Here is a 25,603-nt window from a genome sequence, read left to right as displayed (position 1 = left end):
GCTCATACCCCAGTAAAGACACCTGCATAGGTATGCATTGTCTTACAGCACTTTGCTTTATTGTGCTTCAGAGATACCATGTTTTTTCACAAATTGAAGGTTTGTGGGAACCCTGCACTGTCCAGATGGTGGTTAGCCTTTTCTAGCAAGAGTATTTTTAAATTAAGGTATGTACATTGTTTTTTTAGACATGTTATCGCACACTTAACAGACTACAGTATAATGTCGGTGTGACTTTTATATGCACTGGGAAACCAAAACTTTCACGTGACTCACTTTATTGTGATATTTGTTTTACTGCGGTGGTCTGGAAACAAACCTGTAGTATCTCAAAGGTATGCGTGTATATGAACACACCCCTGCTTTGAGATGTTACAGGAGCTATGCTGGACATGGGTACAAGGTGCAATGGGCTTTTACAAGGGATGGAATAAGATTACACCTTGTGTTAACAGACTGAACTTCACTTGGGGAGGCAGAGCTTTGAATCCTTAAACAAGAATATAATCTTCCTCAGGAATATGGGGCAGTAACATAAAAAAAAAGGCAGGAAGACACGAAACATGCAAGATGAGTTAAGAGAACTACATATAGCACAGTATGACAGGAAAACAGTGCTTTGGACAGTGATGAGATAAAGGGTTACAGAGACATTCAGGGGCAGGCAGTGGAGGGATTTCCAACTTTTTTTTTTTCTAAAGATCATCAATCTCCAAAATACTTGACTATACAATCAGAATATTTTCTGACATTCCCACAATGTATTTACATTTATAAATTACACAGAAGTACTGTCAAGTAAGAGAAAGGGAGAGAATATTACTCCTAGGATAACAGCATGAGCAGCTGAGTTGAGGCTGGTGCCATATATGATGGTGGTGGTTTAGTCGCTAAGTGGTGTCTGACTCTTGCAACCCCATGGACTGTAGCCCTAGCCTTCCAGGCTCCTCTGTCCTTGGGATTTCCCAGGCAGTAATACTGAAGTGGTTTGCCATTTCCTTCTCCAGGGGATCTTCCCAAGCCAGGGATTGAACCCACTTTGGTGCATTGCAGGGGCTTCCCTGGTGGCACTGGTGGTAAAGAACCCACCTGCTTATGCAGGAGATATAAGAGATGCTGGTTTGATCCCTGGGATGGGAAGATCCCCTGGAGGAAGACATGACAACCCACTCCAGTATTCATGCCTGGAGAATCCCATGGACAGAGGAGCCTGGGAGTCTATGGACCATAAGGTCACAAAGAGTCGAACACGACTGAAGAGACTTAGCACGCATGCATGCTCCTGCACTGCAGGCAGACTCTTTACTGCTGAGCCATCAGGGAAGCCCCGGTACCATGTACTGAGAATAGCAAAAAAGGAACACAAGGGGCTGGCAGAGGGGGAGATTAAGATCAATCTTGGACCTGAGCTGGAGTGTTTATGTCACATACTGATAGAGATGTCCAGCTGGCAGATTAATATATGATGCTGGAGCTCTGAGAGAAGGCTAAGACAGACCAGTGATTGAGAGGCAATAGTATTTCAGTACCAACTGAAGCCACCATAATAAACTGGATGGCTAAGAGAACACAGAGCTTGAAATAGGCACCAAGTGCATGGTCAGTGGGTATACCAACATGACATGAAGATTGAAAAGGAGTTGGGGGGCTCCTGTGGGACAGAGAAAGCCTCTCTTTTCTTTGTCATGCAGTCCTGTTCCAAAGTAAATCCCAGTACCAAAGCTGCAACCTTGCAGTAGCAGGCCCCTCAGACTCTAAGGGAGAAGAATCCTCTTCTTTGGCCAGAGAATAATGTTCTGAAGAGTGTTAGAAGGATCCCCATTGCCTTTTTTATAACCTATCACAACTTGGACCCAAGGGCAAACCTAGTTGTAGAAAGTGAATACCAGGGTAGAGATGAAAGCCCTAACTGTCCAACTAGAGGAAGGGGAAGCCCTGGGAACAGAGGTGTGGGGAAGATTGCCCTTATTAGATTGCCCTATATTATTATATAGCTTCAAAATACATGAAGCAAAACTAAAAAAATCTGGAAAAAAAAATAGGACAATCCACAAACATGGCTGTCAACCTTTATCACCTCTCTTAGTGGTTAAAGGAACTAACTAGTAGACAAAAAAAATCAACAATGATATAGAAAACTGAACATTACCAATCAACCAATTGATTTCGTAAAATATTCCACTCAAAATTGAGAGATCAATTGTTTCTTCAAGAACACATGGAATGTTCACCAAGCTAGACCATATCTAGGATCATAAAACAAATCCAAAAACAATCAAAGGGAGCACTGGGTACCAAGGGAAATTGACTTGGAACAATCAACTCTGAGATATATCCTAAATAAAACTATTAGAATTTAAAGACAAAGAAAAAAATTTCTCAGGGCCTTCAGGCAAAAAAAAAAAAAAATTAGATTGGCATCAATTTCTCAAAAACAACATACAAAGCAAGGCAATATAGTAGTTTCAAGAAACTTAAAAAATACAAATCAAGGAAATTATACCCAGCCAAAGATACCCTTCAAATATCAAGGGTTTTATGAAAAGTTGTAAATATACCAGAATATGTGTGGTCTTCATAAGGAATTTGCTAGAGCTGCGCTAATATGGTAGCCACATACCATATGTGGCTATTTAAATTTTGATTAATTAAAGTGGAAGAAAATTTAAAACTCAGCTCTTCAGTCACACTAGGCACATTTCCAGTGCTCAGTAGCCACATGTGGTTGGTTACAGTATTAGACAGCACAGATACAGAATATTCCCATCACTACAGGAAGTTTTATTGTATACCGCAAGCTGGAATCAAGATTGCCGGGAGAAATATCAATAACCTCAGATATGCAAATGACACCACCCTTATGGCAGAAAGTGAAGAGGAACTAAAAAGCCTCTTGATGAAAGTGAAAGAGGAGAGTGAAAATGTTGGCTTACAGCTCAACATTCAGAAAATGAAGATCATGGCATCTGGTCCCATCACTTCATGGGAAATAGATGGGGAAACAGTGGAAACAGTGGCAGACTTTAATTTTTTGGGCTCCAAAATCACTGCAGATGGTGACTGCAGCCATGAAATTAAAAGGTGCTTATTCCTTGGAAGGAAAGTTATGACCAACCTAGATGGCATATTAAAAAGCAGAGACATTACTTTGCCAACAAAAGTCCATCTAGTCAAGGCTATGGTTTTTCCAGTAGTCACGTATGGATGGGAGAGTTGGACTGTGAAGAAAGCTGAGTGCCGAAGAATTGATGCTTTTGAACTGTGGTGTTGGAGAAGACTCTTGAGAGTTCCTTGGACTGCAAGGAGATCCAACCAGTCCATTCTAAAGGAGATCAGTCCTGGGTGTTCTTTGGAAGAAATGATGCTAAAGCTGAAACTCCAGTACTTTGGCCACCTCATGCAAAGAGTTGACTCATTGGAAAAGACTCTGATGCTGGGAGGGATTGGGGGCAGGAGGAAAAGGGGATGACAGAGCATGAGATGGCTGGATGGCATTACCGACTCGATGGATGTGAGTTTGAGTGAAATCCGGGAGATGGTGATGGACAGGGAGGCCTGGCGTGCTGCGATTCATGGGGTCGCAAAGAGTCGGACACAACTGAGCGACTGAACTGAATTGATACTAAACAATAGGGCTTCCCCGATAGCTCAGTTGGTAAAGAATCCACCTGCAATGCAGGAAACCCCAGTTCGATCCCTGGGTTGGGAAGATCCCCTGGAGAAGGGAAAGGCTATCCACTCCAATATTCTGGCCTGGAGAATTCTACGGGATCACAAGGAGTTGGACATGACTGAGTGACTTTTTTAATATATATATACTAAATAGTGAGCGTCAACCGAAAACAATGGATGGGAAAATTTTGGCAAAAGGACTGACAGTAAGTATTTCATATATTTAACTGCAAAGCTAAGACTAAAAAATAATTTTAAAATGCAACTAAAACTGAATAAGATCATTTACTATTGTATAGGAAACAGATGAGAGACAAATTAGATAGTAAAAGATTAATAAAGAAAAAAAGTAAAAGGGAGGGTATATATGTATATTAATAGCTGATTAACGTTGTTGTATAGCAGAAAACAACACAACACTGTAAAGCAATTATCCTCCAATTAAAAATAAATTTAAAAAAAAAGAAAAAAGGTAAACTGGTATAGCCATTATGGAGAACAATGCAAAGGTTCCTCAAATAATTAAACGAGAACTACCATATGATCCATCAGTCCCACTTCTGGGAATATATCTGAAGGAAAGGAAATCACTATCCCAAATATTCACTGCAGCATTATTTGCAATAGCCAAGATATGGAAACAACCTAAGGGTCCATCAATAGATGTATGGATAAAGATCTGGTATATAAACTGCTGCTGCTGCTGCTGCTGCTGCTGCTAAGTCGCTTCAGTCGTGTACGACTCTGTGCGACCCCATAGATGGCAACCCACCAGGCTCCCCCATCCCTGGGATTCTCCAGGCAAGAACACTGGAGTGGGTTGCCATTTCCTTCTCCAGTGCATGAAAGTGAAAATTGAAAGTGAAGTCGCTCAGTCCTGTCTGATTCTTAGCGACCCCATGGACTGCAGCCTACCAGGCTCCTCCATCCATGGGATTTTCCAGGCAAGAGCACTGGAGTGGGGTGCCATTGCCTTCTCCCGGTATATAAACAATGGAATATTATTCAGTCATGGAAAAGAAGTAAATCCTGCCATTTGCAACAACAGGGATGAACCTGGAGGACATTACACTAAGTGAAATAAGTTAGACAGAAAGACAAATACTGTATGATCTCACTAATATGTGGAATCTAAAAAAAAAAGTCAAACTCAGAAGCAGAGAGAATGGTGGTCACCAAGGGTATGGGGGAAAGGGGAGAGATATTGGTCAAAGAGACAAAGTTACATTTATGGAGAATAAATAAAGTCTAGAGATCTAATATACAAGCATGATGACTATATTTAATAATATTATACTGAACAATGGAAATATGCTAAGAGAGCAAATTTCAGGTGTACTCATCACACACACAAAATGGTAACTGTAATGAGATGATAAGTTAATTAGTTTAACTGCAGTAATCATTTCACTATGTATATGCATAGCAAATCATGTTGTACATCTTAAATATATACAATTTTATAAATAAATATGTAAATAAAAAGATAAAAGGGTTGAGTAAGAATACCACAGAAGAGATACATACAAAGGTAACCACCAGAATGGGCTTCCCTGGTGGCTTAGACAATGAAGGAGGCTTGGATTTGATTCCTGGGCCAGGAAGATCCCCTGGAGAAGGGAATGGCTACCCACGCCAGTATTCTTGCCTGGAGAATCCCATGGTGGGCTATGGTCCATGGGATCGTAAAGAATCAGACACAACTGAGCAACTAATCACAACTACCAGCATAAAAATACAAACCTTCCTAACTACCAAAAACATTTAGAGGAAACAATAGAGAAAGAAACACAGTAAATATAACATTTACACACTGTAATTACATCATAAGATAAAACAAGAAAGTTGAGGACATTTTGTATTAATTATATTACAAATAGTAATACAAATAAATGTGAATAGGCTTACTTCATCTATTAAAAGAAATAGATTTTCACATTGCCTTGTTAAACCAAAACCCAACACAATGCTGTATACAAGAGGCATGCTTAAAACAGTCTTTCAAAAAGGCTAAAATTAAAGAGATGGACAAAGATTTACCAAATGAAAATGATATAAAAGCAGGAATTGAAATCCTGATACCAGACAAAGTAGAATTCCAAAAGCAATTATATGAGATAAAGGATACTTTGTAATGTTAAAAGCCCTGTTCACAACAAAGATATAAAAATAAAGATATTTGTAAATTTCTAGATCTCAGGCCTATGGGCAGAGACGCTGGCCAGACTGCCCCACCTATTTAATTGTGGGTCTGAGTGGGGAGCATGTGGCTTCTGCCCTATTGCAAGTCATCTCATCTGTTGGCACCAGAGGTGTACCACAGCAATAACTCAGTCACCTAGGTCATATCCTGATTTCCAGGCCTTTTCTAGCCTAAGCAGTAATCACTCTCCCCCTTTCTATTACCCGTGCCATCAACTAGGAGAAGGTGACTGTGTTAATGGCTCAGATTTCTCCAATCCAAACTCTTACCATTCGTCCTTAGTAAGCAAGCATGTCTGGCATCTGTTGGCTTCCTTGAGTTCTGCCCAGTTGCCATGTCCAAGCCAGGAGGACTAGAATAGCTGCTTGAATGTGCTGTGGATAGTGCTCCTAGGCTCCTTGGGGCCCCTTTTCAGACTAAGATGCTTACTGGCCCCAGGACCTCATGAATCAAGCAAAGCCAAAATAGATACAAATTAGCAAGAGGGAAAAAGGAACATTCTGGGAGGGAAGTTGATAATGATGTATAGAAATGGAATTCTCTGTCCTGGGCTCTCATGAAAGGAAGCATAGTTGCTCAGGGGACTTTTGGGGCAATACCTTCTGGAAAGGCCTTATTACATCCGTGGGAAATTCATGGGGGTCAGGGAGGCTTAGATTTCTGCTATAATTTTTGCCCCTCATTAATCAGTGAGGAAATCCATTCTCCTTATGAGTCTCAGTTTCCCCAGTAATAATATATGGGTGGCATGGGCATACGTTAGGCTTCCCTGATGGCTCAGCAGGTAAAGAATCTTCCTGCAATGCGGGAGATGAGAGTTTGATCCCTGGGTCAGAAAGATCTCCTGGGGGAGGAAATGGTAACCTGCTCCAGTGTTCTTGCCTGGAGAATCCCCATGAACAGAGGAATCTGGTGGGCTATAGTCCAAAGTATAGCAAAGAGTTGGACATGACTGAGTGACCATGCACACACACACAGCACATGGGCATAGATTTGACTAGACTAGTTTCCATATGTAAGACAGAAGACTGGGCTACCCCCAAGTGACCTACGGAATTTTGTCAACTACCTAAGTCCAGCACGCCCCACCCTATTCTAATTCAGTTGGACTTGGGGGAAGTTCTGTTGTGGTTCCCAGTGTGACTGTTCTACTCTGACTAATGGCTACCTTCGCTGTGACCCCCTGGGGAGTCCTTAGCAATACTGGAGCGAGCCATTGGTGGAGGGAACCTCTAAAGACCTTTCTTAGATCATCAAGAAAACTGCCTTGGTCAGCTCTAGTGCTATTCTCTGGCCTGCTTGGGCGCTGGGGTTGTGCGTAGTGAATGGCCCTTCTTTGTTTCTCATTTCTGTTTAGAGCAGATGGAAATCTGATAGACAAGAGACATGTGTGCAAGTCTTTTGGAGGATGCTGTCGACAAGCTGCTAGCTCTCTACTGCCTCTACCCTGACTGGATTCTGGGCCCCAGTGACTGTGTTCCTCTTCTCTCTGGATAATTCCTAGACTTTGGCCTGTATGATTTTTGTGGGCCAGACCTAGCCAATAGGAACAAGTGGCCTGAGGTAGCACTTTCTAGTCTGCAAATTCCTTCTATCTCCATTATTTTCTGAAGCAGTTGGGCAGAATGGATGACTTTATCCCAACTTTACAGATAAGGACATGGAGGCAGTGAGAAGCGAAATGACTTGCTCGTGGTGATCTAGAATACTGACTGCAAGTCAGGATGGGTAAGAGGATGGGCAGGCTGGGGTGAAAGATGTGGTGTAAGAGAGTACTGCTACTAATTTTCCAAGCACAAAATAAATAATATAATTGATATGTGCCAGGCACTAGACACTTTAACTGCATTATCTTGTGTAATGTGTATCTTAACTACATGAGGTTGACATTATTGTATCTGCATTTTCAGATAAGAAAACAGAGCCTCAGAAAGGTTAAGACCCTTGCCAAAATTCACACAACCAGGTCATTAGATTTCAAATCTCCTGCTTTTTCTGTTGCACTTGTAGTGAAGCTGCTGTTTCGATGTACGTTGGGGTTCTAGGGGTTGAATCTCGGCAGCAGGCCCAAAGTCAGAGCACCCGAAAGCTAAACTGGACCTCTGGCTGTCTCTTTATCCCACTGAGCCCAGCCAAGCTTCCCAGCTCCAAGCCCAGGTCGGAGGCCCTTGTGAGCCCAGGGAGCAACTACTTTCCCCCATTCCCACCTCTAGCCTTGGATCTCTGGGAATTGTTCCCAGCCAGGTGGGCCTATCCCTTCTCCCATTTAAACCTGCGAATAAGCAGCCTGGGGAAAAAAAGATGACTAGCAGAGTGAAGCAATAGATGTGAGCTTGGAGAACTGGCATCTGGCCACTCAGACCTTCACCATCAGTTGGAGCATTTCCTCATGAAGAGTTATTGCAAATCACTTAACAGTCACAGTGAGAAACAGTCTCATTTTCTGGAAGAATAATTGCTGTCTGATGGGCTCTTGAAGGCTACTCTCCTCTGTTCCTTCCGTTTCTCTCCTGCTTTTCCACTTCCTCCCTCTGGATGCCTGAACATATTTTCTCTCAGCCCACGGAGAACCTCATGAGATTTCCAATGGGCTCCTATGTAGAACCCAGTGCCAACAGGAAGTGCGTGCTCTGTCTGTCCACAAATGCTGTGATTAAAATTAATATTTATGTCCTTCAAGAGGCAGAAAATGGAATGGACATCTGTGTCCATCCACAACCTCAGATGTGGGCGGGCAAGAAAATAGTCCTTGTTTGTTTTATTTAAAGTAACTGAATTCTGACTCCAAACCTCCCATTCTAGCAGAGAAGCAGAAAATTCCATGTTTTTCATGACTGGGGACCCACTTAAGGTTGGCACTGGAATCCAAGGGGTACTTGTATTACCCAGAAATTAGGCAAGGGCAAATAATCTCTAATCTATTCAGTCATCACTGATATCCTCATTTTCCATGCCTGCAGTGATGGAAGTGAAGCTGAGAGCCCCAAGGTCCTAGGTCCTGCCTCCCTCTGGGTACCTTAAAACCATCTCCTCCCCATCTTTGAGGCACTGCCCTAAGCAGTTTTTGTGCTTCTCTACTGCCCCAGACTTAGGAGCTCTCCATTCCCACGTGGGGCTGGGAGTAGGAGGGATCCCTCTTCATTTTTTTTTTCTTTCAGGACTTTTCCTTGTCCTTTATGATTATATATCAATGGTGTTTTCATACTTTTATAAAAGAATGATAGATTCAGTGATGTCAGCCTGCTTTGGCTTTCTACACTGTGAAATCCATCTTGCAAAAGGTCTTTTAAGGGCCTGGTTACCTCCATGTAGCCGGGGGTATGGGGTGTGGGGATATAGAGGAGGAGCAAATAAATAAACATGAATATTTCCAGAAGTTACCCTGCCACAAAATACTGCTTTATTGAAGGAAAAAATTATTTCACTGTCCTACAATTTAGGACACCAAGATTTTAGTCCCTGTTCTACCTGCAATTGATGGAAACTTCATATCTCAGAGCCTCAGGTTCTTCATCCTTAAATGAGTTGGAGAACACAGAATCTCAGACTGTGGTCCTTTCCTTACCCTTTCCTTTTTTGATGCTTAAATTCTTCCTATATCATCTGTCTTGCTCCTACTCACCTCCACTGGCATAGATTCCTGGGGCAGTTTTAACGCCTGCTGCTGCTGCTGCTGCTGCTAAGTCGCTTCAATCGTGTCCGACTCTGTGCAACCCCATAGATGGCAGCCCACCAGGCTCTGCCGTCCCTGGGATTCTCCAGGCAACAACACTGGAGTGGGTTGCCATTTCCTTCTCCAATGCATGAAAGTGAAAAGTGAAAGTGAATTCGCTATTTACGTTGAGTTGGAATAGGCCTAGCTTAGTCCCTGGGAGTCACACAGATCCTATTTGCTATCTACTCTCTTTGCCCTATAACAGTCCTTCCAGATCTGAAGGCAGAGATGGTATTCTTTGGTTCAACAAATGTTAAGTACCTATTCTAGGTGCTGAGGGTCCAGCAGTGAATAAGCAAGATTAAAAAAAGAAAAATCCCTCTCCCCATCCCCCCACTTATGGGACTTACTTTTTTCTGCAGGTGGGCAGATAATGAAGCAAAATAAATAAAGTTATCATATGTTAGATGGTGATAGGTACAATGGAGGGAAATAAAGGAAAGACAGGAGGTTCCAATTTAAAATAGAGTGGTCAAGAGAAGACTCACTGTGCAGGTCACATATGAGAGAACTGAAACCTCAAGGTAAGAGAAGATAATAAATACCAGGAACAACCATGAGTCCAGTGTACCTGAAGTGGAGTGAGTGAAGGGATGAGGTCACAGAGGTAATGCTGGAGTGAGGGAGATGAGAAGACTGTTGAAAAGACTTTGACTCCTGTCCTGAGTTAGAAGGGAGCAGAGAACGACACGGAGAAGGAAATGGCAACCCACTCCAGTGTTCTTGCCTGGAGAATCCCAGGGATGGTGGAGCCTGGTGGGCTGCTGTCTACGGGGTCGCACAGAGTTGGACACGACTGAAGCGACTTAGCAGCAGCAGCAGCATGTACAAAGTAACACAGCAAAAGCCTACAGAAGCTAAAAACTACAGGAACACAAGAAGAAATAGAAGTTTTCTCTAGTGGAAGACTTTTAACATACTATTCATAGAATTGGCCAGATTAAGTGAACAAAAAAGAAATAGGTAATGCTATAAAAGAGCTAATCAATAAGGTGGGACTTGAGGGAGTGGGGAGGAAGGAAAGAAGGAAGGAAAGAAAGGGAGAGAGAAAGAAAGAAAACACTACATCCAGATCATACAGAATATACTTTTTCTCAGGTGTACATGGAGCATGATCATATACTAGCACACAAAGAAAACAATCTTAAAATAGAAATATGACATAACGCTAATTATAATCAATAAAGAAATTTAATAATTAAAAATTGACAAGCTTATTCTAAAATTAATAAAGAAATAAAACCACATGATTTAGAATAAATGAAACTATTTTGAAAAAGAAGAAAAAAGAGGACTTACATTATCTCATTTCAAGACTTATAATGCTATAGTTTTCAAAACAGTGTAGTATTTTTGTAAAGATATACATGAGACAAAATAGAATTTAGGAATAGATTCACACATATATGATCAATTGATGTCTGACAAAAGTGTCAAGAATATTCAGTGAGGAATGGATAAGCTTCTGAACAAATGTCTCTGGAATAATAAGATAGTCACATCCAGAAAAAACTTCAGAATTCCTATAATTGCCCTCTGTTCTTCCTCAATAGCATATTGAACACCTTCCAACCTAGGGGGAGCTCATCTTCCAGTGTCATATCTTTTTGCCTTTTCATACTGTTTATGGGGTTCTCGCAGGAAGAATACTGGAGTGGTTTGCTATTTCCTCCTCCAGTGGACCATGTTTTGTCAGAACTCTTCACAATAACCCATACATTTTGGGCGGCCCTGCATGGCATGGCTCATAGCTTCATTGAGTTATGCTAGCCCCTTCACCACAAGGCTGTGATCCATGAAGGGGAAGGATATGTACTGAATTGTTAAGACTGATTATCTCCAAAAGATGAGATTATGAGGACTTTTCAAATTAAAATTTTTATGTTTCTATTAAGATAGTGTTTACCAGGTTTCTCCACTGTATAGTTACCAATGTCCCTATGTAATAAGTGAGTAATCTGTAGGAATATACCTTGAAACTATGTAAACACTTTGTTCCTCATTAAACTTTCATCCAATAGCTTTGGCATCCATCAGTGATTCTTTCTTGGCTCAGTTATTATTAACTACAGTGGTTGCAAAAAGTTATTTTTCTAACTCCGTCATTTGTTCCATATTACTATTTGGAGTGCATGCATGCTTAGTTGCTCAGGCCTGTCTAACTCCTTGCAACCCCATGAACTGTAGTCCACCAGGGTCCTCTATCCATGGGATTCTCCAGGCAAGAATACCGGAGTAGGTTTCCATTTCTTTCTCCATACTATTTGGCATTGGACCTTAAAGAAGAGCTTTCCTGTCTCCCTCATTCAAGCATTTATTATCAGTATGAACTCATGGTTTATCTTAGTCTCTAGCCAGGCTCAACACCCAGATGGGCACCCAAAGGCTGTATGGACATATGTAGGTAAATGGTCAAAAGGCAGAGAAGAAACTTTTCTGGGACTCTTTGACATGGAAGAATAATGCACTGTGATTTCAAAATCTGTTGGTCAAGTTCTAACAAGGGCCACAGTTAGGTTAGAAGGCTACAGGGATGCAACAGTTGATGGAATTAAAGTGAAAGTTTGCAGGAAAATAGGAATATTTGAATAGATTTCAAGTGAAGTACATCTCCTTCATCTAAATGAATTCCTCAGATGGATATTATATCTGACAGGGGAATACTTCTGTCTTGTTCAGTCACTCAGTCATGTCCAACTCTTTCCAACACCATGGACTGTTCTTCACTATCTTCTGGAGTTTGCTCAAACTCAGGTCCATTGAGTTGATGATGCCATTCAACCATCTCATCTTCTGTCATCCCCTTTTCCTCCTGCCCTCAATCTTTCCCAGCATCATAGTCTTTTTGAATGAGTCGACTCTTTGCATCGGGTGGACAAAGTATTGGAGCTTCAGCTTCAGCATCAGTCCTTCCAATGAATATTCAGGGTTGATTTTCTTTAGAATGGACTGGTTGGATCTCCTTGCAGTCCAAGGGACTCTCAAGAGTCTTCTCCAGCACCACAGTTTGAAAGCATCTATTCTTTGGCGCTCAGCTTTCTTTATAGTCCAACTCTCACATCCATACATGACTACTGAAAACACCATAGTTTTGACTACATGGTTTGAATTCAGGTGAATTCTTAAATAGGTTTTTAAAATATATATATACCATCAAAAACTAAAAGTGAAGTAAGTACGTACAAGCTCTGTTTTATTTATTTTACCATGTGTGCTCAGAACCCTCCCTTTTCACCTGCGTTTATCTCTATATTTGCATTTATTTTAGTTTAAGACTCAGTCATCCCTTAGTAATTGGAATAACTAAAATAGCAAATGTAGTTGCTAGTGTGTGTTCCTGGGTGGCACATGAAAAAGGTGGATGGCTCAGGGAGACTAACAGCAGACCATCAATAATTAATTAGTATCACCAGTATCATCAGTAGTTCCTAATTTGGTTTCAGAGTAGAAAAATACCGAAGCTAAAGGAAAGCGGTTCTCAGTGACTGATCCTGCAAATGTTTTTTTCCTTTATCTCAACATAGGAAAAGAGTCAATTGTAGTTTGCTTTCATGTAAAAAGGTCCTAATTTACATTTACTGTACTGCCAAAATGTTATTGAATTCAACAGCTTCATAATTCAACTGTCATAATTTAGTTAGAAGGGAATATACAATGGAGAAAAGATAATTTCTTTAACAAGTGGTGCTGGGAAAACTGGTCAACCACTTGTAAAAGAATGAAACTAGAACACTTTCTAACACCATACACAAAAATAAACTCAAAATGGATTAAAGATCTAAATGTAAGACCAGAAACTATAAAACTCCTAGAGGAGAACATAGGCAAAACACTCTCCAACATAAATCGCAGCAGGATCCTCTATGACCCACCTCCAAGAATATTGGAAATAAAAGCAAAAATAAACAAATGGGACCTAATTAAAATTAAAAGCTTCTGCATAACAAAGGAAACTATAAGCAACATGAAAAGACAGCCTTCAGAATGGGAGAAAATAATAGCAAATGAAGCAACTGACAAAGAACTAATCTCAAAAATATACAAACAACTCCTGCAGCTCAATTCCAGAAAAATATATGACCCAATCAAAAATGGGCCAAAGAACTAAACAGACATTTCTCCAAAGACATACAGATGGCTAACAAACACATGAAAAGATGCTCAACATCACTCATTATCAGAGAAATGCAAATCAAAACCACCCTGAGGTACCATCTCACGCCAGTCAGAATGGCTGCTATCAAAAAGTCTACTAGCAATAAATGCTGGAGAGGGTGTGGAGAAAAGGGAAGCCTCTTACACTGTTGGTGGGAATGCAAACGTACTAAGCCACTATGGAGAACAGCGTGGAGATTCCTTAAGAAACTGGAAATAGAACTGCCATATGACCCAGCAGTCTCACTGCTGGGCATACACACCGAGGAAATCAGAATTGAAAGAGACACGTGTACCCCAATGTTCATCACAGCACTGTTTACAATAGTCAGGACATGGAAGCAACCTAGATGTCCATCAGCAGATGAACGGATAAGAAAGCTGTGGTACATATACACAATGGAGTATTATTCAGCTATTAAAAAGAATGCATTTGAATCAGTTCTAATGAAGTGGATGAAACTGGAGCCTATTATACAGAGTGAAGTAAGCCAGAAAGAAAAACACCAATACAGTATACTAACGCATATATATGGAATTTAGAAAGATGGTAATGATAACCCTCTATGCGAGACAGCAAAAGAGACACAGATGTATAGAATAGACTTTTGGACTCTGTGGAAGAGGGAGGGTGGGATGATTTGGGAGAATGGTATTGAAACATGTATAATATCATATGTGAAACGAATCGCCAGTCCAGGTTCGATGCATGATACAGGATGCTTGGGGCTGGTGAACTGGGATAACCCAGAGGGAAGGGATGGGGAGGGAGGAGGGAGGGGGGTTCAGGATGGGGAACACGTGTACACCCGTGGCAGATTCATTTTGATGTATGGCAAAACCAATACAATATTGTAAAGTAATTAGCCTCCAATTAAAACAAACAAATTTATATAAAAATAATTTAGTTAGAAGGGATCTGGACTTGATGCAGGTCCCAAGTATATTTAATAATATACTACAGCAATGATAACATGATGATATTAGAAACTGAAGATCAGAAACTGCTAAGATTGACTTAAATGCAATAGGGACACATAGAATCAGCAGAGGTTAGTTGATAAATCCAACAAAAATCTAAGGGCCCACTTGAATGGTGAAATTCTTAGGACTATTCTGGGTAGTAGTCCTCTGATCTGGCAAGGTCCCCTGGAGAAGGCAATGTCAACCCACTCCGGTATTTTTGCCCGGGAAACCTCATGGACAGAGGAGCCTGGCAGGCTATGGTCCATGGGGTTGCAACAGTCAGACACGACTTAGTGACTAAACAACATGACACACATGACATTCCACAGGCAACAAAAAATGAACTGCTATTGCCAACCCCTGCTACTAAGAAATGCAGCACCTGAGCAGGTCACTTGGATTACGCAGGATGCATGTTCCACATCTGCAAACATTGCTAGTTCCTCTCTATCAAATGACCCCACAGAAGGCCATATTTGTATAAGGGCCTGAAAAAAAAGTAAGTTATGTCTGAATCACAAAAAAGCAGTAGCTCTCTTGATGTCTTTGGGCATTCTGAACAGAATGTTTGCTGACAACAGGCAAAAGTGGAATTCAAAAGGGAAAACTTATGCTAGAAAAAGAAACACTGCTGCAGTAACTCAATTCTGTCTTCTTGACGGTTCTTCCTTTCTTTCTTTATAAGTCAGTTCCCTCTGGATGCTCCTGGAGAAAAAGCATGGCTGTTTGCTGCATACTCAAAAAGGTCAACTGCATTTACGATGCACTCTCTCACTGGAGACATTTGCACACTGCTGGAGACAGTACTTTATCCATACTTTGTCATCTTGACACTGATTAGCAATTTCTTATTCAGTAATGCTCTTCCTGCTCAGACTTCTTTGATAACATCATCAGAACCCTCAAACTGTACCATCTAGCAACTCAGAGAAAAACAGAACCAGCCAGAAAGGAGTGTCAGAAAAGCAGGCAGAAGACTTCAAAAAGGAAGGGAGATAGATTAAGGACTCAATGATGGTCAAGATGAAAATACTTGGAATGCAAATTCCATGTGCATGGACTCCCCATGACGGTGCGAGACTGGTACAATATGTGCAATAAGTACTGCATTTCTCTTACAATTTAATTCATCCGAAATTCTACTGGATGTAGGATTACTTTATGTTTTCCAATTAATCTTTATTTAAAGTGTCTTTAATACTGTTTAGTGTATGTGGTTAAAACTGTCTAAATCAGAAAAGTCAAGAGATAAAATAAGGAACAGGCTGTGAAGCCCTTGCATATAGCAACCAACTGTTAGAAGCCTAAAGAATCTAAAGGTCTTATATGTAATATAGATAAACAAGGTCCTACTGTATAGCAAAGGAAACTATATTCAATATCTTATAATAATGCAATCTTGTAATGAAAAAATATATATATATATAATATATATACATGAAACTGAATCACTTTGCTACACATCAGGAACTAACACAATATTGTAAATCAACTTCAATTTTAACTTATCTATTTATAACAATAGATTTTAAATTTTATTTTTGACTGTGCTTTGTGTGGGCCTTCTCTCATTGCGGTGAGCAGGGACTACTCTTCGTTGTGGTGTGTGGGCTTCTCACTGCGGTGGCTTCTCTTGTTGCAGAGCACAGGCCCTAGGCACGTTGACTTCAGTAGTCGCAGCACACAGGCTCTGTAGTTGCACCTTGTGGGCTCTAGGGAACGAGCTCAGTAGTTTTGAAACATGGACTTAGTTGCTCCACAACATGTGGAATCTTCCCAGACCAGGGATCAAACCTATGTCCTCTGCACTTACAGGCAAATTCTTATCCTCTGCACCACCAAGGAAGTCCTATACTTCAATTAAAAACAAAAGAATCTAAAGGTCTGACACAACTACCTTCCATCAGCTTTCTTACGTAGCATTTTATGTACCAAGTATCCCTGTGCTCTCAGATATCATATTTTGTTTAGAAGTATTTTGGTCAAAAATGCTTAAGCCCATACAAAGTAACTGGTATACCACTGAGTAATTTGACTCTGGGTCAGATGAGTTAATTATACAATCAGAGGATAATTTGTGCTCAGTCTTTCTCCTGCAATGCAGGAGACATGGTTTGACCTCTGATCTGGCAAGGTCCCCTGGAGAAGGCAATGGCAACCCACTCCAGTATTTTTGCCTGGGAAACCTCATGGACAGAGGAGCCTGGCAGGCTACGGTCCATGGGGTTGCAACAGTCAGACATGACTTAGTGACTAAACAACAGCAGTGAATAATTCTGCACTTATAACTTAGATGAAATGAAACAATTCATAAAAAAAAAACACAAATAAACACAAGTCATCCAATATGAAACAGATAATTTGAGTAGCCCTATAACTATTAAGGAAAATTTATCCATAATTTAAAATTCACCAAAGAATCTAAAAATAGTAGGTCTATGATATGTATTTTATAACTGATTCACTTTGCTGTACAGCAGAAACTAACACAACATTTTAAAGCAATTATACTCCAATAAAAATTAAAAAAAAAAAAATGAAACTCAACCCCCAAAAAAGGTATTTCTGGCCAAACGGTTTCCCTGGAGAATTTTACCAAACGTTTTAACAAAAAATTAACACAACTATATAATCTCTTGCAGGAAACAAAAGAGGAAATAACTCTTTCATACTCATTCTATGAAGCTAGTATTTTCCTTGAATAGGTAAAAAGAGGCCCCCAAAAGACATCCACATCCTAATCCTTGGAAGCCATCAATATCACCTTATATGGCAAAAATATAAAGGTCTTTGTAGATGTGATTAAGAATCTTCAGATAAGGAGAGTATCTTGGATTATCCATGCAGCTTCTAAATGTAACAAATATCCTTTAGGAGAGGGAGGCCAAAGAAGATCTGATGCACACAGAAAGCAGTGATGTGAAGACAGTAGAGAGAGATTTGAGGATGCTGACCATGAAAATGAAGGGATGAAGCCACAAGCCAAGGGATAGTTGCAGCCCCCAAAAGCTGGAAGAGGCAGGGAACAGATTCCCCAGAGCCTCTGCAGGGAGTAAGCCCTGGCAACACCTTGATTTGGGCCCAGTGATGCTTATTTTGGATTTTTGGCCTTCAAAAACTATGAGAGGATAAATTTCTACTGTTTTAAGCCACTAAGTTTGTGGTAATTTGTTGCAGCAGCCACATGAAACCAACACATTCCCTGATTACAAAATCAGATAAATATAATACAAAAAAAAAAACCTACATAACAATAGCACTTGTGAATATAGAGGCAAAAATTCTTGACAAAATATTAGCAAACATAATTCATTAATATATTAAAGGAATTATACATTGTGACCAACTAGGGTTTATTCCAGGGATGCAAGACAGGCTCAATATTCAAAAACCAATCCATGCAATCCACCATATTAACAGGATTTTTTAAATTAAAGATAAATATATATTATTATTAAGTTTGAGGTTCTTATTTTTTAATTGAAAGATAATTGCTTTACAGAATTGTTGGTTTCTACCAAATATCAACATGAATCAGCCATAGGTATACATATGTCCTCTCCCTCTTGAACCTCCCTCCCATCTCCCTCCCCACCCCACCCCTAACAGGATTTTAAAAATCACATGATCATATCAATCAATATAGAAAAACACTTGAAGAAATACAACATTCATTCCTCCAAAAACTGGAATAGAAATACAGAGAAACTGCCTCAATTCGATAAAGAGCATCTAAAACAAAACTACAGGTAACATTATATTGGGTTGGCCAAAAAGTTCGTTTGGGTTTTTCCATAATAAACTTTTTGACCAACCCAGTACTTCATGGTAAGAGACTGAAGACCAAGAACAAGACAAGAATGTCCATTCTCACGACTCTTATTTAATATAGTGCTGGAAGTTCTAACCAGTGCAACAAGGCAAGAAATTAAAAGGCACACATAATAAAAAGGAAGAAATTAAACTTTTCCTATTTTCAGATGACAACATCATAGGAAGCATAGAAAACCACACAAAAACCAAGTGTATTTTTATATGTTAGCAATGAAAATGTGGACTCCAAGGCAAAAAACTATGAAACCATTGATAATTACTCAGAAGTATGAAATGCTTAATTATAAATCTAACAAACCAAAAAAGCAAGACATAAGTACTGAAACACACTGGCAATCTTGAAAAAGAAGAACAACACTGGAGGCATCACACTATCCAATTTCAAACTCTTGAACAATGAGGGACTGGAGTATCAGTGCACTGTGCAATTGAAAATCCCTGTAGAATTTACATTTAGCCCACTGTAAACTTGGTTCCCCCTTAACCCCAGTTTCTCTGTTTCCAGAGCTTCAACTAATTGTAGATTGTGTAGTACTGTAGTATTTACTGTTTAAAATAATCCACTTATAAGTGGACCCACACAGTTCAAACCTGTGTTGTTCAAGGGTCAACTGTACATTACAAAGCTACAATAATCAAAACAGTAAGGGAGAAAACTATAATTCAAAAAGATACATGCACCCCAATGTTCACTGAAGCACTACTTATAATAGCCAAGACATGAAAGCAAACTAAATATCCACTGACAGATGAATGGATAAATAAGATGTGGTATATATACAACAGAATATTACACAGCCATGAAAAAGAATGAGATAATGTCATTTGAAACAATATGGATGGACCTAGAGGTTATCATACTAAGTGAAGTAAGCCAAAGACAAATATCCTATGATATCACTTATATGTGGAATCTAAAAAAAAAAAAAATACAGGGAGTTCCCTGGTGGCCTAGTGGTTAAGACTCAGCACTTTCACTGCCATGGCCTGGGTTCAATATCTGGTTGAGGACCTGAGATCTTCCAAGCCTTGTGGCATGGCAAAAAAAAAAAAAGATACAAATGACCTTATTTACAAAACAGAAACAGACTCACAGACGTAGAAAACAAACTTATGATTACCAAAGAGGAAAGAGGGGAAGGGACAAATTAGGAGTTTAGGATTAAAACAGATAACCAATAAGGACCTACTGTATAGCACAGGGAACTATACTCAGTATTTTGAAACAACCTATAAGGGAAAAGAATCTGAAAAAAATTATACATATTTATACACACACATACACACACACACACATATATAACTGAATCACTGTGCTGTACACCTGAAACTAACACAATATTGTAAATCAACTTCACTTCAATTAAAAAATTAAAATTAAATAAATTTAGTGAATAAAAAAAATATGGTACTAGTATAAAAACAGACACAACAACAGAATGGAATAGAGAGCCCAGAAATAAACCCATACATACGTGGTGAATTAATTTATGACAAAGAAGCCAAGAATATGTAATGGGAAAAGAACAATATCTCCAAAAAATAGTATTAGGAAAACTGGACAGCCACATGCAAAAAAATGAAACTTCAGAGCACTATCTTACACCATACAAAAAATTAACTTGAAATGGATTAAAGAGTTGAATGTAAGACCTGAAACCATAAAAACTCCTAGAATGTATGGGCAGTAAGTTCCCTGACATCAGTCTTGGAAATGATTTTTTGGATCTGACTCCAAAAGCAAAGGTAATAAAAGCAAAAATAAACAAGCGGGACTACATCAAACTAAAATTCTTCTGCACAGCAAAGGAAACTATCAACAAAATGAAAAGGCAACCTACTGAATGGGAAAAAAACATTTGCAAATCACATATCTGATAAGGGGTTAATATCCAAAATATATAAAGAACTCATATAACTCAATAGCAAAAAACAAACAATCCAATTTAAAAAGGGACAAAGGATCTGAATAGACATTTTTCCAAAGAAGTCATACAGATAGCCAATAGGTACATGAAAAAATGCTCAACATCACTGATCGTCAATGAAATGCAAATCAAAGCCACAGTGAGCTATCACCTCACACCTCTTAGGATGCTAAAAATTATCAAAAGGACAACAAATGACAAGCGTTGGTGAGGACACAGAGAAAAGAGAACCCTTGTGCACCGTTGGTGAGAATGCAAATTGGTGCAGTCACTATGTGAAACAGTATGGAGATACTTCAAAAAATTAAAAATGGAACAATCATATGATCCAGCAATTCCATTACTGGGTATTTATCTGAAAAAAATGAAAATACTCACTTGAAAAGATATCTGTACTCCCATGTTCACTGCAGCATTATTTAGAATAGGCAAGATATGGAAGCAACCTAAGTGTCCACCCAAAAGATGAATGGATAAAGAAAACATGAGATAGATATAGATATATACACATACACAATGAAATAGTATTCATCCATGAGCAAGGACATCCTGCTGTTTGCAACAACTTGGACAGGACCTGAGGGCATTACGCTAACTGAAATAAGTAGGATAGAGAATGATAAATAGTGTATGATCTCACTTATATGTAGAATCTAAAACAAAAAAAAAAAAAAAAAACAACCAAGCTCATAGATTTAGAGAACAGGTTGGTGGTTGCCTGAGGTGAGAGGAGGGGGTAATATGCATGAAGGGAGTCAAAAGGCACAAATTTTCAGCTAAAAATAAATAAGTCATGGGGATGTAATGTACAGCATGGTGACTACAGACAATAATCTTGTTGTATTGCATATTTGAAAGCTGTATGGTGATGGATGTCAACTAGACTTATGGTGATCATTTAACAGTACATACAAATATCAAATCATTATGTTGTATATCTGAAACTAATATAATATTGTAAGTCACTTATACCTCAATTTAAAAATAAATAAGTAAAAGTGTGATACTGGTAAAAGAAAAATGGACAAATTTGTCAATGGAACAAATAAAGAGCAAGGAAATAGACCCACACAAAAACAGACTACTGATCTTTGACAAAGAAACAAAGGCAATTCAGTGGAGAAAGGATAGCCTTTTCAATAAATGTCATTGAAACACTTCAATATCCACACACACACACACACACACACACACACACACATCCAGACCAAGTCCTTACAACTTTCACAAAAATTAACTCTAAATGGATCTTAGACCTATATGCAAAATGCGAAAAAATAAAACTTCTGCAAAATAGGGAGTTCCCTGGTGGCCTAGTAGTTAGGATTCCAGGCTTTTATTGCTGTGGCCCAGGTTCAATCCCTGGTCAGGGAAATGAGATCTTGTCAACTGTATGGTGCAGCCAAAAAGAATGTAAGCAACTGCAAATAACAGGAGAAAGTCTAAGTGACTTTGGGTTTGGCAATGTTTTAAAATATAACACCAAATGTACATTACATGAAGGAAAAACTGACAAATTGGACTTAACTAAAATTAAAAAAATTCTGCTCTTTGAAAGGCACTGTTAAGAGAATAAAGAGACATGCCCAGAACAGGAGCAAATATTTGCAAAACACATATCTGATAAAGGACTTGTATTTAAAATATATCAATACAAAACACTCTTAAAATCAACAATAAGAAAACATACAATCCCATTAAAAATATGCAAAAGATGTGAATAGACACTTGACCAAAGAAGATATACAGATGGGAAATAAGCATGTAAAACCATGTTCAACATCATTTTTCATTAGGGAATTTCAAATTAAAACAATGAGTTACCACTACACATTTATTAGAATGGTTAAAATCCAAAAAACTGATAATACCAAAAGCTGGCAAAGATGTGAAACAAGAATGTTCATTTGTTACTGGTGAAAATGAAAACAGTGAAAAACTTTGAAGACAGTTTAGCAGCTTCTTACAAAGTGTTATCATATGACCTACAATTGCACTCCAAGTTATTTATCCAAATGAACTGAAAACTTCTGTACATACATGTTTGTAGCAGCTTTATTCATAATCATCCAAAACTGGGAACAACCAAGATGTCCTTCAATAGGTGAATGGGTAAGCAAATTGTGGTACATCCCTCCAATGGAATATTATTCAGTGATTAAAAAAAAAAGGAGGAACCTTAAATGCAAATTGCTAAGTGAAAGAAGTCAATCTGAAAAGGCCACAGACAATACGATTCCAAATACATGCTGCTGCTAAGTCACTTCAGTCGCGTCCGACTCTGTGCAACCCCATAGACGGCAGCCCACCAGGCTCCTCCGTCCCTGGGATTTTCCAGGCAAGAACACTGGAGTGGGTTGCCATTTCCTTCTCCAATGCATGAAAGTGAAAAGTGAAAGTGAAGTCGCTCAGTCGTGTCCGACTCTTAGCGACCCCATGGACCGCAGCCCACCAGGCTCCTCCATCCATGGGATTCTCCAGGCAAGAGTACTGGAGTGGGTTGCCATTGCCTTCTCCAAATACATGACATTTTAGAAATGGCAAAACTATAGAGACAGTAAAAAAAAGTCAGTAATTACCAGAGTTTCAGGCAGAGGTAGAGGAAAGATGAACAGCTAAGCACAGATGAAACTGTCCTGTATGAACTGTAATGATGGAAACATGTCATTGTGTATTTGTCAAAACCCATAGAATATGCAACACAAAGAGTGACCCATACTGTAAACTGTTGAATAATAACATATCAATATTGGTTTATTTAACAAATGTACCACACTAATGCTATCATCTCAATTATTCTGTAAATCTAAAACTGTACTAAAAATTAGGTCACTTAATTGTTTTAACGCTCTTAGCATATAATCAGGCAATGGCACTCATGTTCATTCATTTGATACAAAAACCTTACACAATCATAGCATCCTTATTTGTAACAGCCAAAAACTGGAAACAACCAAGATATCCTTCAACTATTGACTGGTTAAGCAAACTGCGATAAATCCATACCATTGAATGTTATTCAGCAATAAAAAGGAACAAGCTATTCATATATGCCAACAATCTGGATGGATCTCCAGAGAATTATGCTGAATAAAAAACAGCCAGTCCCAAAAGGTTACATACTGTATGATTCTATTTATATAACACTTGAAATAACAAAACTATAGAACTGGAGTACAGATTATGGATTGCCAGGGGTTAAGGAGGGAAAGCAGGAGAAGGGAAGTGCGCATGGCTATTAAAGGGCAACATGATGGAAATGTTCTATGTCAATATCCTAGTTGTGATATTGTACCAAGATTTTACAAGATGTTATGATGGGGGAAACTGGGTAAATTGAATCTACAGTTCAGTTCAGTTCAGTCGCTCAGTCCTGTCCGGCTCTTTGCGACCCCATGGACTGCAGCACACCAGGCTTCTCTGACTATCACCAACTCCTGGAGCTTACTCAAACTCATGTCCATTGAGTCAGTGATGCCATCCAACCATCTCATCCTCTGTTGTTCCCTTCTCCTTCCCACCTTCAATCTTTCCCAGTATCAGGGTCTTTTCACATGAGTCAGCTCTCCGCATCAGGTGGCCAAAGTACTGGAGTTTCAGCTTCAGCATCAGTCAATCCAATGACTATTCAGGACTGATTTCCTTTAGAATTGACTGGCTTAATCTCCTTGCAGTCCAAGGGATGCTCAAGAGTCTTCTCCAACACCACAGTTCAAAAGCATCAGTTCCTTGGTGCTCAGCTTACTTTATGGTCCAATGCTCACATCCATACATGACTACTGGAAAAACCATAGCTTTGATTACACGGACCTTTGTTCATAAAGCAATGTCTCTGCTTTTTAATATGCTGTCTAGGTTGGTCACAATTTCTCTTCCAAGGAGCAAGCATCTTTTAATTTCATGGCTGCAGTCACCATCTGCAGTGATTTTGGACCCAAAAAAGTGAAGTCTGTCACTGTTTCCATTGTTTCTCCATCTATTTGCCACAAAGTGATGGGACCAGATGCCATGAACTTAGTTTTCTGAATGTTGAATTTTAAGCCAACTTTTTCACTCTCCTCACTTTCATCAAGAGGCTCTTTAGTTCTTCTTCGCTTTCTGCCATAAGTGTGGTGTCATCTGCATATCTGAGGTTATTGATATTTCTCCAGGCAATCTTGATTCCAGTTTGTGCTTCATCCAGTCCAGCATTTCTCATGATGTACTCTGCATACATGTTAAATAAGCAAGGTGACAATATATAGCCTTGACGTACTCCTTTCCTGATTTGGAACCAGTCCATTGCTCCATGTCCAGTTCTAACTGTTGCTTCTTGACCTGCATACAGATTTTTCAGGAGGTGAGTCAGGTGATCTGGTAGTCCCATCTCTTTAAGAATTTTCCACAGTTTGCTGTGATCCACACAGTCAAAGGCTTTGGCATAGTCAATAAAGCAGAAGCAGATGTTTTTCTGGAACTCTCTTGCTTTTTCAATGATCCAGCAAATGTTGGCAATTTGATCTCTGGTTCCTCTGCCTTTTCTACAATTATCTCAAAATTAAAATCTGTCTAAAGTAAAAAAAAATTTTGTCTAAAAAAATAAAAAAAGGGAAAAATGGGAAAAGTAGGTGCTCTTACTTACCTCAAATGATCCACCAGGTTTTCCTGGAACCAGGGCAGGAAACCTCTGGGGTGATTTCCCATTAGCTGGCATGTTGACTCCGGATACCAGTCCACCTTCCAAAGCTGGAGAGGTGTGTATATATGGGCTGCAGTCAAAATAAATGGAAGATCCTGCAGCCTCCATTAAGGGGAAAGCTCAACAGCTCCACAGAGATACCAACAAATCCTAAAAGGACAGTATCCATGTCATCAGTGTCATTCCACATTCACCCCACAAAGTTCAGCAATTCTCTCTCTGAGCATTATTCAGGGCAGATTATGGAAATAATCATGATACTTGGAGTCAAACTAATGAGCTCAAAGGGGTGCTTCACATTTTACCCGACAAGCCTGTCCCTCAATTCCAGGTTCAAGGCAGATCTGGGTTTGGGGAGAAGGTAGACCTGAGGGAAGTGAACGGTGCTGAAGTCCCATGGAATAGGCAGGGGAAGGACTTGTACATGGGGTCCTGGTGGGTGACTGTGGAAG

The 25,603-nt window shown here is 39.5% G+C and overlaps 1 protein-coding gene across 1 annotated transcript in view; it reads right to left on the bottom strand.

The window, feature by feature from the left end:
* Nucleotides 1-25,166, bottom strand: part of ZNF157 (zinc finger protein 157) — a 30,482-nt gene extending 5,316 nt beyond the window's left edge. The window contains 1 exon segment of the mRNA XM_052662697.1: nt 25,095-25,166. Coding sequence (XP_052518657.1) covers nt 25,095-25,166 — 72 coding nt within the window.
* Nucleotides 25,167-25,603: the final 437 nt, after the last annotated feature.

Source organism: Budorcas taxicolor, chromosome X, assembly GCF_023091745.1.
Source record: "Budorcas taxicolor isolate Tak-1 chromosome X, Takin1.1, whole genome shotgun sequence".
Lineage (NCBI taxonomy): Eukaryota > Metazoa > Chordata > Mammalia > Artiodactyla > Bovidae > Budorcas > Budorcas taxicolor.
This window is presented reverse-complemented; position numbering and strand designations above follow the sequence as displayed.